At 34.8% G+C, this 16,444-nt stretch overlaps 1 protein-coding gene across 1 annotated transcript in view; it reads right to left on the minus strand.

Moving 5' to 3' along the window:
- The window catches only part of plppr1 (phospholipid phosphatase related 1), an 82,173-nt gene that overhangs the window by 48,284 nt on the left and 17,445 nt on the right, over positions 1-16,444 (minus strand). Inside the window, exon 2 of the mRNA XM_088630242.1 lies at positions 796-892. Within this exon, the coding sequence (XP_088486368.1) occupies positions 796-855 (60 nt within the window). The 5' untranslated portion in view covers positions 856-892. The remainder of the gene's footprint in view (positions 1-795; positions 893-16,444) is intronic.

Here is a 16,444-nt window from a genome sequence, read left to right on the forward strand (position 1 = left end):
GGGGATCATCCAGGTGCTTCTTGGCAAATGAGAGATGAGCATTTATGTTCTTCTTGGTTAGCAGAAGTTTCCGCCTGCTTCTCTCCCAAGAAGCCCATTTTTGCCCAGTCTCTTTCTGATTGTGGAGTCATGAACACTGACCTTAGCTGAGGCAAGAGAAGCCTGCAGTTCTTTGGATGTTGTCTTCGGATCCTTTGTGACTTCCTGGATGATTTTTCGTTGCACCCTTGGAGAAATTATGGCAGGCCGGCCACTCCTGGGAAAATTCACTACTGTTCTCCATTTGGAGATTATGGCTCTCACTGTGGTTCAGTGGAGTCCCAGAGCTTTAGAAATGGCTTTCTAACCTTTCCAGACTGATAGATATTAACAACTTTTGTTCTGATCTCTTCAGAAATTTCCTTTGATCGTGGCATAATGTGCTTGTTGAATCTTTGTGCTGGCAACTTGAGTCTGATGGTAAGGGTCAAAATAAGTTAGGTATATATTGAGCAGGGCTGGCTGTAATCAATCAGCTGACTTCATTAAATAAATGAAATAAGTAAAAACAAAATGAGTTATTTGTTCACTCTGGTTCCCATTATCTAATATTAGATTTTAGTTGAAGACTTGAAAACATTCAGTGTCAACAATTTGCATACTAGAGGAAATCGGAATACTTTTTCACGGCACTGTGTACATAAATGAATGTCCAATACAAGACATTTAAGTCATTAGCTTTATACATTTGTATAATGATTAAATTGAATAAATTAAAATAACTATGCATTTCTACAGAAATCAATAAGTGCTTACTTCTACAAAGATGAAGCAAGGTATAATGGAGTAGCTTCGCTGTGTGTTGTCTGGAGCCATCTTCTGAGTCTCGGGTCTCTCTGCTACTTTTTACAATCTGCAAAAAAGCAGAGCAACTGTCATGTAATATAAGATATGAGTTATATGTATATAAAGTATGGTCTCAATGTTTAACAGAAATAAGACATCTAAACATTTACTATAAATGAAGAAAAAAACATTATGACTCAATGATTAATTCTGGATGAAATGGGATTTCTCTATATTTCAGGAAGGCACTACAAGTTCATCTACTAAAAGGAACAGCCTACCAATATTCCTTAGACTATTCAGGTTATAATACAAATGTCAACGTACAGTACTGAAAAAGAGTATGGGTAACGTATGTATATATGGGTAAAAAAATCACACATTATTCAAATTATTGTATGCGGATGTAGATAAAGTCTATAACAGAACCATAGCACTCATCAGGCTAGATCTTATCACTGTATCTATCACAAACCAAAATATAATCTGATAAAATTAACCCAGAAGCAGCTTGAGGAAATAAAATGTGTAGTAATATAAAAACAATATTAAATAGCAGGTATCGTATCTCCCTATGTCTATCTCCTCCCCCAGATGCCAATTCATATATTTATTTAAGGTTGGCACACTTTTAGGAAAAACAACCTTTCACAATTGGATGAGGGAGATGACAAACATAACATCCAGGAGCAGTTGGTGTTGCTTATAAATTGTACTTCAGGAAACAAGAGGCCATTGGCCATTAGCCCTGCTATGAACAACAAAAATGGTGTTAATATTCATAGACTGGAAATTGCTAATGTACTGTATGTCATGTACTGCAACCATCTACCAAAAGGTTACTAAAATTGAACCTCATAATGATAAACCTGTAAGCCTTTCTTCTATTGCATGAATGGACACAATTCTTAAAACTAAACTAGAGCATCATCTGTATGGTAATGGGATATTAGAGGACAGTTAATATGGATTAGTTAAACATTGGTGTTGCTTGTTCTTAAGTTATGCTGTAAAGGTCACAAACAAGGCATATGATATAGTATTTTTAGATTTTCAGAAGGCCAATACTCTGATATGAAGTTCTGATAAAATTCCTCATGAAAGGTTAATTCTCAAAATAAAGGAGGAAATCAGTGTCTGCTTTGCATGCATCATGATAGGAAATGCATGCACCTGAATTAATGGATAAAAACAGAGAGTACAGGTCCGGGATGAATGTTCAAATTGGGATGATGTATTTAGGGTAGTACCACCGGAATCTGTTTTAGGATCATTACTCTTTCTGATTTATATTAAAGATCCAGAATCTGGTACAAAAAAGGTTAACTAGTCCTATTTGCAAACAATATCAAATTAAGAGGATTATCAGACATTGTAGAAATAGCAAATTAAATTTAAAAAAGAGATTTATAAAGGCAAATATCTGTCAGGTGGCAATGTAGCTAAATGAAGTGCGTTACTCTGAAGAAACACAAAACGGAAAACACAGCTTGAAGAAGCAAGTTATGAGCAAGACGTAAGTGTTTATGTTGCTATGTCATTTACAACTGTAAGAAAATGTTGGGTAGCAATAAAAAGGGCAAATGGTATTTTATTATGTAGACCAAACTGCAGATCAAAAATTAATGGATGTTATATTAAAGCAGTACAATGCACCCGTAAGACTTCATTAACATATTATTCACAATTTTGGTCATCACACCACAAAAAAAAAATATTGCTTACGTGGAATCATTCTAAAGTTGTGCAACCAGGGACAATCCTGGTCTCAAGGGATTTGTCTAAAAGAATTTAATTGTTTTAGGCTTGAACAGAGACAGGACAGCGAATTTCACTGTAGGACTTCTTCAGCACCAACAGTGAAACACAAAGAAGAGGGCACAAATGAAAACAATGTGGAAGTGTTTCCGAAACAGAACAGGAGGCAAAGGGAAAAGGGAGTCTAAAACAAGCTACTCAGCTATGATGATGTCATGAACTGTTAAAAAATGACTGAGATCCTCATCATTTGAGATGAGAATGGATGTGATTCTCAGATCAATTAGTCACAGAGCTTGATAGGTGAGCTTCAACCTAATGGTCTTTTCTTGTGTACAATTTTTCTGATGTTTGGCTTTCCCAATTAAATAGAGTTTCTTAGCTAAAGCTGTGAAACATCATGCCATTTGTAAAGGAAAATAACATTACCAACCAATATGAAGTAATGAGCATCTATTTCAGTCTCCTTAAAGCTCCACTCTGTAACCCTTTTTTTCCTGAATCCAGTGGAAGAGTTTAATAGTTTTGAAATAAAAAGTCATATTAACCATGATTCATAATTCAATGAATACGTCAGTTTTTAACACATCTTTCTCATACAAAGAGCAAAACAGCTGAACGACTTCAAGGATCAGTGAGTTTTTGACTCATTGTTAAACATGACATTCATGCCATGAAACTAATTCCCTCCTCATAAAAGTCATACACTTTCAATAAAATCTTCAATAAAACCTTCAATAAACCTTCAATGAGGTTCAAACCTTCAATAAAATCTACAGGGGTCAAGTAGGCCTAGCAATATTTTTCTCACAATTACATGTACTGTTCACATAACTGTCCTTTGATTTTATTTTCTTACAGTCCTGCCCTAAATGCATATACTGTATTCTGGATGTTTTCAAGCTGGTGAAGTCAATACATAAAACAATTGGAGAGCACTAAACAGGTCTTATACAGTAAGTGGTGAGGAGAAGTATGTGAGGATTTCATTCTACACACTCCATGTTCACATTTCTGTCACGTTTTGTTAATTCTGTAATGGCATTGTGCTCCAGTTAACCAAGAGGCATATGGCTTTTGCCATTGGAGCATTACGCTACATCAGTCAGGATGAAAGAAACCTTTTGGTGCTTGGAGCTGAGCACTATATTGCCACCAAAAAGCACTAGGGTTTTGCTGCAGGCATCTCACAACACCTGCTAGGGGTTGACTGGTTCCATATTCACTTTTATGCTAATGGGCCTAATAAGCTTCGTGTGCCTATTGAGACTTTCATTTGTTTATGGGGTCCCAATGGATACTGGCACTGAGTTCTGAAGAGCTCAGCCTAAGGCAAGAAGCCTTTTCAGTGGCTTCCAATAAGAAGCTCTCAATGAAAGAAGCAGCACACAAGCAAAAGGGCTGCACTTAAAAAACCTACTGTACAATGACTCACTGCCATCAAACCCAATGCTAAATCACTGTAACAGCTAGCAATACAGGTAAAGTAAACTAAAGATGGCATAAAGACAAACAATCATTTTAGGAATTTATTTAGATTTAGACTATATAAATCAGTTTACTACTCTATGTTGATTTATACTTAAATTGTGAAAATACCAAGAGATTAAAACAGCAAATGTCTTCACACAATACAGAAACAATCATGACTATCTTTTAACATAAATATAAAAGATATTTAAAAAATAGTATTTTATGGGGGTAAGAGCAACAATACAGGGAACAGAATAAAACAAACATTAAGGAAAAATGTTGTTATTCTCTATCATAAAAGCACTGATAATAAATAATGAGTAATACAGTAAATCAGGTAATAAGTTAAATATTTATAAACAAAATGACACACCTATACAACTCACAGCAGTACACTATGTTCTGTACACCATTTGGACTATACCACATATTGTATGCCCAATCTGTGCATTCCACAGTCCTGTTTCCTTTAGGCCTACAAACCCAGTACTCTGCATCTGTTATTCAAATACACAATCACAACAATGTATACAGAGAGAATATGTGTTTCTTAATGAAAAAGAATGCCATCCAGACTTAAATCTCCCTTTCTAAACAGAAGGATGACCATAAGTGAATGGGAATTTCTCCCATTCTAACAATGCATCACTATCATAGGATAGAAGATTGTTAGCCTGAGGAATACGCAACATTAGATATGAGGATCTCCCAAAATAAATACGATCTCAAGCTCTCTTACAATAGCGCTCAGAATACTTAGTCTGAATGTGGTCTCCAAGACTGATCAGAGCAAAGATTTCTTGCATGGCTAAATCTTTGGAGAAAGATGAAGACGAAGATGATGAATGATGATGATGTTCCTTCTTCCTGTCTTAATTTTCCTCCTATTTTTTGTCTTTCTTTGTCCTGTCTGCCCTATATTTATGCTGTCGTCCATTCGTATGGAGTCAGGGTAATGACCTATGAATTGCCAGACACTGATGACTATTAATTCTTTATCATGGAAGTCCTAATGATTTTACTGAGAAGTTAATTAACCAGAGGAATCATTAGGACCACAATAAACCATGGTTTCGAGCTCTCTGAGTATTTTAAATCTTGCTGTGAATTGCAAACATAGTTAAACTTCACTACTCCCCCACCTGTCATAATGCCATCCTATCTTTCCTTGCAACCTCCAAAGACAGATCTTCAACTTTAAATTAGCTATTACTTTTATCATCTTTGACATTTTTGAAAGCATCGTTTAAATACTACCAGTTCATGTACAAAACAGTGCTCACAAAAAACAAAGCTGAATGCATTGAAAAATGAAAAAGAACATCCTTACATGTTTTTCATGCCATTATCACACGTTATTGGTTTTCAAGAATGACACTGATTATTCCTTAATCTGTTCTTCCCGTATCATGATGTGAAAAATCTAATACAAAAATATCTGCAGCAAATAATATTGTAATGTATCAATAACGAAGCATACACTTGGGAAATTACACCCACGTTTAAACAACAACAGCAACTTCAACAAAATTATTTTGCCTTTAGCTAGAGAGTAATTAAGCTCATGAAGTATCTGGGACTGCTTCCATGCTGCTTCAACTGAGAATAACATGGCAGAGAGTTCACACTTAATCATGATGCAATTGTTATAAAACTTCTGATATTCTGATATAGGATGTTATAAAACATCCTGTGGAATCCATTGCTGAGTTGACTGCTGTACCATGCCATTCACTGACTACTGTCTTGCTGGGGCTCCTCAGCAGTAACTCAAAAATGGTGGTAAACCTTTGATTTTATTTATTTTAGATTTTACTTAATGTTTTGTGTCAGCTGAATTTATCCTGAAATCATGTGACTCACTACAAGTTAACAACTACTACTTGTGCTTTCAGCTGTCTCTGCAGGTTCCCTCTGCTTTGTACTGCATTTCAAAGCAAGGACTCAACTTTGAGCACCAAAGCGCTTTTGAAAGGACTCTGGGAAAAAGTTGGTGGAACGGCACAGATCTGTTGATGGTATTAAATACTGTCAAAGCCCTTGAATAGCCCTTGGAGCACAGTCAGTATGATAGTAAGGTGGAATATGTATGGCACAACTAAGACCCTGCCTAGATCAGCCCATCTCTCCAAATTGGACAGCCAAGCAAGAAGGGGACTGATCAGAGACCAACATAACACATAACACATCACCCAAAGAACACCATCCCTGTCATGAAGGATGGTGCAAGTACTATGCTATGTTTCTCATTGGAAGGGTACCTCTCAGGATAGAAGGGAAAATTATTGGCGCAAAAGTACATGACTATGACCTCAAGCATATAGCCAAAGCCACACTGGAGTGGCTAAGAAACAAAAGGGCAAATGATTGAAGGGAGAATGAATGGAGTGACACAGTCAGAATCCATAAAACTAATTTATGACATCAGTTTAAAATGTTGTCCAATGTTCCCTAATAATGTTGACAGGGTTTGAGCAGTTTTTGTACAAAATTGGTTAGAGACCTACCCCCACAGATTCACAGCTGTAACTACTGTCAAAAGTGCTTCCACCAAGTATTTACTCAGGGGAATAGACTAATGCAACTATGATATCACAAGTCTTTTTGTATTTTTATATATATATAATATATTTATATAAAAATGTATTAAACTATATTTTTTTAATCAAATATTTTTCCTTAAAAGCGTAGTACTGTACAGTATATGGGTTGCAAAGGAGAAAAAAGTCCTCATTTAAATGCATGAATCTCTGAGGCACAGACATAAGGAATTGCACTGTATATTGTATCTATCTGTATATAAGGCTGTATGAAAACAGTCATCTAACTTTGAAAAATCTGAATGTTTGTAATGCAAATTAAAACAAAAATAAAATAGAAAAAACTATAATGTTTACAAAACTTAAGTATAAGTTAGAGTTACATAACTCTGCTTTTACTTTTGCTTTTGAATATTATTGCTAGGACAACTTAGCATTTTATCTCACTGCACAATGAAGTGTAGTCTAAGACCCTACTATATTCAATTGAACAGCAAGCAGATGTATTCCTACATATTGCCATGGTTAAAACAGTTAAAACCCCACAGCAATGTGACTTCTTTACTGTAAAGTAAAGTAAAGTAAAGTAAATTTGGCTGTAATTCCATGTGATTCATGAACTGCAGAAAGGACCAGTTTCTACTGATCAAATTTCTATTGATTTTTTTTGGCAGTTATGAGAGCAATATAAGCTAATACACCATATAGAGTAGTTTCACATTTCACTAAAACCTGGCAATAAAGCATGATCATGTTGTTAGTGATGTAGATATTAAGTTAATTTCCAGTTAGGAATCAGTAATTGCTCTGGAAGATTTGGAGATCTATGCAAATTACCATCCCCTTTAAAGCATGCTTGTCACTACTGTGGCATTCACAGTCTTTGTGCTGTACAGTAGCCTCCATTTTTCCTGACTAATAATTGCTTTTTGTAATAATAATGTTTAACAATATAAGTAAGTGATGGAAAGGATGGCAGTTTTGTCAAAGTATGTAAGCCAGTTACTCTTAAATCCTAGTTGTAGCACTTGTTTGTATACATTGAGACTATCTGAAGTACTCAATTGTCACTGTCTAGTACAAGAAGGAAGGGTCTTGTTCCATATAAAGTAAATCTTGTAACCAGGCAAAGGACACTGGAGTTATAAAAGTCAGAAGGGAGCACCCAGAATAGTATGTCACCATTCCAGTGGAACTCTATCAGCATTGTCCCAAAGAATCAGAGAAACCCTGGACAGATCAAATTGAAATTGGTCAACAAACCCAGGACTCTGGCATCTCATGAGCATGTCCTTAAAGTACACACTATCCTTGACAGGGATTTGTTAACACAATATTTAATTCAAACAACCTTATCTAAAATCAGTTTATTTAAAATAGATTATATGAATGAACAACGGACAATTAAGCTCCCTCTTAAACTAAGATGGTTGCCTGACTGCCACTTCATTCTTCATTCATTCAGACTTCAAATTACTATTGTCTTTGGAACCAAATGATCTGAAACTTGACATTAAAACCTGCTTCAGACTTGCACCTCATAAGTTGCAACAATAATGCAGCAGGGGCACTATTTGAAAATATGTTTTTAAGATGATAGTAATAAAAAATATGCTATGGAGGTTAACAACTATAAATTTGAATAAATTTGAAATTTGAAGGCTTCAGCTTTCCAAGCCACTGGAAACTCTTCTATTGCAAGGCCTGTACACACAGGCATGACAGACTACAATTGAATAAGAAGGGCATCCATCAGCTAGGGCTAAGGATACACAGAAATTCAAAAACTTTAAAATTGAAAGGAAAGGGGAAATTTTAATTGGAAAAGAGATCCATAAGATAATTAATCATAAAGATATCACCACAGTAGAATCAACATTGAAGAAGCAGGTGCTTAAAAGCATACACAGTACATGAAAAATAGCATTCTAGCACAAGAACGTGCTGTACATAAATCAATAATCTCAGAATCTATATGCATCAAACCTATTCACAGGACACAGTGTTAGAAGTATGCTACAGACTGCCCAGTTTGGATATAACTTCTAATTCAGCATGACAGTATAAATAATAAAATCACAGTATAATTCATACTGATTTATACTATGGAATTCTAGTTAATTTATGCAATTCATAGTATAAATTGCTTTGAAATTATACTTCTAGTTCACAATAAATTTAGAAATGTATGTGTAAAGGACACAATAGGATGTATTGTCTCACATACAGTACAGTAGGATGGGAAACCCCATCAACAATGACAGATTGAACTAAACTGTTACATACAGCTAATAACTGCCTTCTTTTTCAGAGCACCTACTGTGATTGTAAGACGGTATGCTTTCAAACCTACTTTGATACAGTACATGTAGAGTACAAATTAAAAGTTTACAATATGAGGAAAGAAATAACTGAAGAGTACTAGAATGGGACAGGATAGATATAGAGTCAGTGGAGGATGGATGACATCAGCTGTCAAGAGATTCTGCTTGAGGCACGAGAGAGACTTGCAGTACTTATCCCATAAACAGCAACCAGTGGCTTAAATAGTTAAATACATATATTAAGAAGAATATAAGGAGATATACAGTAAAGCACTTCACAAAACAGAAAAAAAACTGTTATGGTAAAGGTGTTTGATGAGCTGCAAACACAGGTTAAAAAAAGATTTTAGAAAGACATACTGTAGGGAAAGACAGAAACTGTTCAACAAAAGGAAAAAGGAACAGCATTGATAAATAACTATCAATGCTGCCAGCTCCCTCTGTGTATCCATTAAAAGTGACAAACCTGAACTTAGTAATTACAGACTAATAAATCTTACTTCAATTAAATGCAAGATTATAAAAACAAATAGCACTAAACTACAGGATCATATACTGTATATGCCAATATAATTCTAAGGAGTATTATGTATATGGATTTAGGAAAGGTCTTACTTTACTAACTTGCTGTTCTTTGACAAGAAACAGAAATATCTGATTCAAGCACAGTGTATAATGCATGTACTTTGATGCATGTACTTTAATCATTTGTTAATCAAAAGCACACAAAGGATATGGATAAGGGGCAAATGTTCCAATCAGGATGATATAAATTAGTGGAGTGCCACAGGGATCTGTATTAGGACCACTGTACTGATGCTGTTTCAGGTGCAAGGTGTTGCATACGGATAGTCGGAAAAAGACTGTATGTCTTTATGTTAATATTATTTTCAACCTCCAGGCAATGTAAGGAACTAATAAAACAGACAAACAGAATATTAGACTATATAGCAAACATAGAAGTCAACCAAAAGGCTATGATAAAATTGCACAACTCACAGCTACAAATCCAGCTATTCTGAACGCACAACGAATTGTGTGCTTTAATACAGTGTACACGGCATGTTCCAATGCGTTTTTTAAAAATATTCCGTTGCAAGACTGCAATCCTTTCTTAAACCACCAGGTGGGACAGTGAATGCTTAAGGTGGCATGTGGAAGTATTTGGGCTGTCATACAAAATATGAAGTTTTTGGAAATTTGAAAGAGCTCAGGGAAGGTGACTCTGATATCCTTAGGAAAACTAAGAGACTAAAGAAACCGGATATCAATAAAATACCTGCTAATACTGCTCCAAAGTTGGGTGCAGATTAAAATCCTCTAACCTGTAATACAAAGGACCACTAAAAAATAAAAGTCTCTATGAGACTTTTGTTATTTTTATTGTCATCTACAAAAAATTCCCTTTAGTAACCAAAGCAATGAAACAATCCTTTCACTAACCTCTTCTGCACCAGCAAATGCCAGCTATAAATTGTCTTTGGCCAGTGAGTTATACACCATGCTGTGCCGCAGTGCAATGTGGAAATAAGAATTAAAGCATGTTCTGAGTGGCTGAACTGTATCTGTAATACATCAATCAGAATGTTAAAGGAATTTTGCTTATCAAGAAACAAAAGAAGAAACTGCTACTGAGGAATAAGCCCAGAGTACAAGAACAACATATATTACTGAGTAAAGAAGTATACAGTACAAAAGTTTGAGACTAAGGAATAAGATGCCTTATCATGTTGCCTTAATAGATATATCCTTCAAAAATGGCTGGATGAGATTGATGGATCAATTATAGTTACTAAAAGAAGAATCTAGCTAGATGAGCAAAATGGTCTCATCTCAATTTTAACTGGTATTACAGTATGTTCCTGTGTTCTCATATTTAATTAATACAGGCTAGACATCTGCCATTCCAGAGCAATTTAAAAAAAAGATCTCTTCATAAATTGTTTACAGAGAACAAAAACATGTTTGTGAGAATATAAAAGAGTAAGTCTTGAGTCTTGAGTAAGACTGAGCAAACTTTTTAAGATTTCGATTGATCACACTCCCCAGCATCACTGATAATCATGAATTAAAATTCACCCATTTACAGTATCTACTGTAAATACATTCATGTAAAGTTTATATTATACAGACATATTACTGTTATTCTTATGTCTCCAACTGTTAAAGTTGCATAATACTCATTTCTTATGGAACTCTTTACACAATGTTTGTAAACAGATGGGCTTTGCTTGGAACTGGGATTGTCAAGCAGCCTGCAATGCTATCAGTCAAAAGAGTACAATACTCTGTATATTTTTTTTTTATATTGTACTAAATACTTGAAAAAATGTATTCATGTTATGGAACACAAAGAAGGGAATATGTAACAAGGGCAACTGAAAACTACCAAATGTACACACAAAAACATCAACAAGAAACATCATAGATATTGTTGTGACTGGGGTGGAGGTTCTCAGCTGAGTTTTAGCAAGGTTAGCAATGTTTGTGCTTCCTAGCTTGAACTCCTTACTTAAACTCCTGGGTATCGCTTGCTGGTATTTCTGCCCTTGCGCCAGGAGTAATGTAAACATGGGGGATATTGCTAATGATCAAAAAAGAGTCTTAATATTTACTTGGGTTAATTAATTTCACTGTTAAATCATCATTAACACTATCCAATGAAAAAAATATATAATTCAACAGCGATTTACAATGTCAGATGATAACACAGCCTGCATGGGACTGGACCACGGCATAAATATAGGAATACAGATAAAGAGAAGAGACGAAGAGACGAAGAGATACTGTACAGAGACATACTGTAAGAAGAAACGTCATCTTCATCATCATCCTTCTCTTCCTCTGAAGTTACAGTACATCATATAAGATTTCCTCCTTCCAATTACACTTTCAGTCTTTCCAACCGAAACCCCACTTTCTCTCATATCAGTGTATTTTTTTTAAAAAAAACCTCAGTTGTCGGATTAAAATCATACTCTGCCTGCAGGCTACCTAAAATAATCAAATCATTATTTGTATTGGTGGCATTCCAATGTTCAAGAAAGCACGCAAGTAAAATACAACATTTAAGGTAAACATATCAGTGGAAAAATAAGACGATACAGAAATACATTATGAAGGGCAATTTAAAATATGTCCATCTTAATCCACTTTCAGTAAATATCTGTCGTCTCTTATTACTGGTAGGGAAGTTGAAGTATTCTGCAGTTTATCCCAGCAGTACAGGACACAAAGCTGGGCTGTACCCTGTATAGGACATGCATTCAAGTCAAATTCAGAGCTACCAATTAACCTAGTCAGTGTTTCCTTGGATGAAAGCCAACAGGGGACACAGGGAGAGCATATGAACTCCACACCTTAGGCTCTCCAGGCTGGAATTAATCCAGAATCAAAGAGCTGTGAGGCCGCATCGACGAACAGCGATGACGATATAATAATGACAAAGTAAGACAAAGGTTGGATTCTTATGATATTTATAGACCACGATTGCAATTTTGCCTTTGGAATGAATATTAAACAAGTGTAGAGAAAAGAAAAAAAATACTGTATAAAACGAGTGAGAAAATCTGTCAGTATTACTCTGAACTCACTGCAGTCCTAAGGAGTATTTTGTGAGAAGACAAAAGAAAGGGATTTGGAAGACTCAAGTCAGGAACTAAAGATAGAATAAATTAAATTTTAGAGGAACGTGGGCATGAAGTATAACAAAGATGGGAAAAAAAGCAGATTCACCGCATGGTTACTCAGGTGAGAGCATGGAGTCTCGTATAAACCCTAAATTCCACACATTTGGATTAACAATATTACCATGCCTCTCATGCAGAAAAGATGTTGCAAGCAATACAGAAAGTTTAGACCAGAATCAGTATTTAATAAAAGGTAATTAAATCATTGCAATCTGTGCTATGATTTTACCTCAAACGTGACAAGAATTAATTCAACAGATTACAGAAGTTCAAATGGTTCAGTAGCTGGACCTCAACTGTATATTCAAGGATTCTGATAAGTAGAAAATTAAAATTGATGAGGTTTACAGAGTTTTGTTTGGTATTTTCTGTCATTGTAAGAGATTTAGGAACACAGCATCCAGATACAGACAAATTAGACAATTTATAGAGAAATTCAAAGTATTATCTTAAATAAACCAGGTCTTAAAATGCACTAAGTAGGCTAGGAGTTATGGAATAAATTAAGAATTGTAATAGGCATAAAATTCTGAAGTAAAGGAGGGTGAGGTGTAGCTGGGTATTTAATCTTTACAGAACTAAAAGTTACTAAAAATGTTCATTCAAATTATGTTCAATTTTGCCAGTACAGAAATCCAAAGAAACTACACAATTAGCTTTGGAAGTAGTGATAGACAGGTGCTTATAAAAGCTTCTTAGAAGAGCACTTTAGATAAGTGGTGCTGCATGTTTTTGATTAGAAATTGTAAAATACAAGAATTATTAACTTTCATGTTATCCTTTGGCTTTCTTGTATGAATTAAGACTATTGCCCCAAAAACAACAATGGACAGCTAACTTAGAAGAGTGTCACCTCTGTTCCCTTCTATGAAAGAATTGTTAATTGCCAGAATTCTGAGAAGCAGGGCAGATTTGTTAGCTGAGGAACCATTTTGAGTGCTCTGTAACAACAGCATCAATAATGCAACTGACTTCCTCATTATACAGAACAGACTCAGAGGATGTTGGAACTGAGTTGAAGTGATTTGTACAAGGAAGGGAGAAATTTAACAGAATCAAAATGTTTTAGGGAATGGCACAGAATCTTTGAGGGTACAGTAAGAAGGGAAGATACTGAGGGTAAAAGAAATTAGAAAGTAGTCAGAGACAGGAAATGTGAGTAGTAAGAAATGTGTTTTAACAATTATTCCAGAGTAAGGAAAAGTAAATATTTTGAGACAGTAACTAAATGGGATAAAGAGAAAGGATCCAGAAGAACTAACAACTCTCTAGTGAATGTCACAGTGGACCTGTCAACATTAATATTAGAATTACCCATCAGTATGAGACAGACAGATTTCAGACAGAGAGGACAACTTTTGGAAAAAGTGCAAGACAATATAACAAATTATACATGAAGAGAAAAATAAAGAGTGCAAACACAGAATACACATACAACATAATGAGCTGGTCTATTCCTTAGAAAGAATGGAAACATAAATAATTCTAATTATGTATTGAGTTATGTGTTATGTATTGTGTATTGATAGATTAACTATGAAATAAAGGTCTACAAGATGATAAAAACATTAATCAACACATTGTTACCTAATTCTGTAAACACTATATTTTCTAAATTAACATCTCCACTAATAGCGACTCTAGTTTGGAAAGCAGTCGGACAAAACTGAAAACAGAATCTAAAGGATGAAGATGCACATGTGTATGCAAACTACAGTATAAAATATAGCCAAGTTTCTCCAACACATATTCAGTCATCTCAACACTGTCAGTATACCACCTTAGTTTTTTGCATATTACATGGTCTGTACTGTTCATCATGGCCTCCTCTATAATCCTAGCTCTCAAACATAGGTCTCCCTTTGGGGAAGACTAAACAGTCTTCTTCCTTATTGGTCTTTGCTTAGCTTTACTTACTGTCTCTAGCCTACCTGGCTTACTGAGCCAGCCCAATCTCTCATGAGTAAAAGCCCTCACTGCTAACTGGTTTTATAAGCCTCTGCATTAGTCCAGAGGTGTGGCTTATTCCACATAGAGCCAGCTCCATTTCCTCACATAGAATCTCATTTCCTTTGAGTGGCAATTACTCGTTCAGACCAGCTGTGTCCCACTCTGCATTTTCCAATTTGGAAGGCTTGATTTTGACCCAAGATGGTGGCTTTCACACAGAAGCTACCTTTCACTACCTCACAATAACATGTAAAAATGAATATAAGCATATTCAGATAAAAAAAATATCACTACTTCAAAAACATTCAGAGTTTCAGCCTACCTAATGTTTACATGAATGGAATTCCATAAAGTACATACAGTAACTACTAAACAAGCTAGATGGTTCAAGTACTTTCCCTTCTGTGTAACCTTCTCTTATCACAGTAAAAGTCTCAAACATCATCAGTTTTCATGTGTTATTTTAGCACAACCAGAGTGCCTGAGCTTGTAACCTTCAGAGTATGTGCTAGAGACATGGGATAATTACCTCCTGAAGATATAAAGGACCTTGATCATGAAGAACTTTGTACAGTATGTTAATATAGCCATTTTTAAACTGGTACAATATGATGAGAATGTCTATAGTCTGAAAGTACGGCTACATTTTCAACAAACTGAAGACTTCCGCAAAATAAAGATTAACAAACATAAGCTGGAAAAACCAAACCACAAAGTTAGAAATCCATGTTTCAGAATCCCTACATTCTTTCCTATATTATGTATAAGCACTATAAAGGCTTAGTGGTACCTTTTGTTTTATCGGGTCAATGACCTATCTGAGCAACTGTATAACTTTCAGCTCACCTATATTCTTATTTGTAACATACTTAAAACACCCCCTGAGGAAAAATCTTGCACATGACTATTAAAAGCCTTATAAAAAATAACAGACAATATTTTTAAGTTCTCTGGTACTGTTTACTATTTTTAACTTTTAACTAAATATTTTTGTGACTCACTAACATTTGACCAATACTGTACTTGACCTCTATCGTTAACGACCCCTATATGTAAACATATTCAATCTACATTCATATACTGTAAATTATTACACAAACAATTGAATGCAATGAATGAAAACATTGTTTAACTGTTTCTAAATCATTTACAAGTATTACAATTCTAAGAGTATAAGCAGTGTGTAATATAAACGTTAGTCAGATCCTTTTAAAACAGAATGTTTATCAGGTTTGTAACAGACTGTGCAAGGGCAGAAGTAATGTTCATAAGTAATGTAAAGTAATTTAAAATGTAAAGTTTTCAAAACGGAACAGAAAACTGAGGTTGACTAATGTACTGCGGTTAAAGCAAGACAATTCAAAGCTAAAAATGTATCTGAACCATAGCACGATAAAGAATGTTTGTTTCTCAATTTAATTCCCTGTCCATCAATAGTAGATTCCTGTCTGAAAACATTATTATAATACCAACATACACTGGAGCCTGAATAAAGTGTAACCTAAATCCGTTATAAACAAGTTGTATTTGATAGTCACAGTTTTTAAATGATTAAACTTGCATAATAGTATTTTTGTGCAAAACAACTGTGAGGTATATTATGACAAGTAAATGGTATTGAAAACAACAATTACTCACTTTTATTATCAGGCTCTTTTTTTGTCACAAGTGATAACTGATCATGTAAATCCATTTAAATTGAGACATTTCTTAATAGTTGCACACAGCTCAAACACTCGCATATTATTTTTCTAAATAATATGTATATAGGTTTTAATCCTAAAGTTTTAGTTGTTTGCTGAGGATTTTATCATAGAATTATATTAATAATATATAGTCAACATCAATTGTATCTACTCCACAGAATTGCCCATTCATTTTCCCA

Source organism: Lepisosteus platostomus, chromosome 4, assembly GCF_059453375.1.
Source record: "Lepisosteus platostomus isolate fLepPlt1 chromosome 4, fLepPlt1.hap1, whole genome shotgun sequence".
Lineage (NCBI taxonomy): Eukaryota > Metazoa > Chordata > Actinopteri > Semionotiformes > Lepisosteidae > Lepisosteus > Lepisosteus platostomus.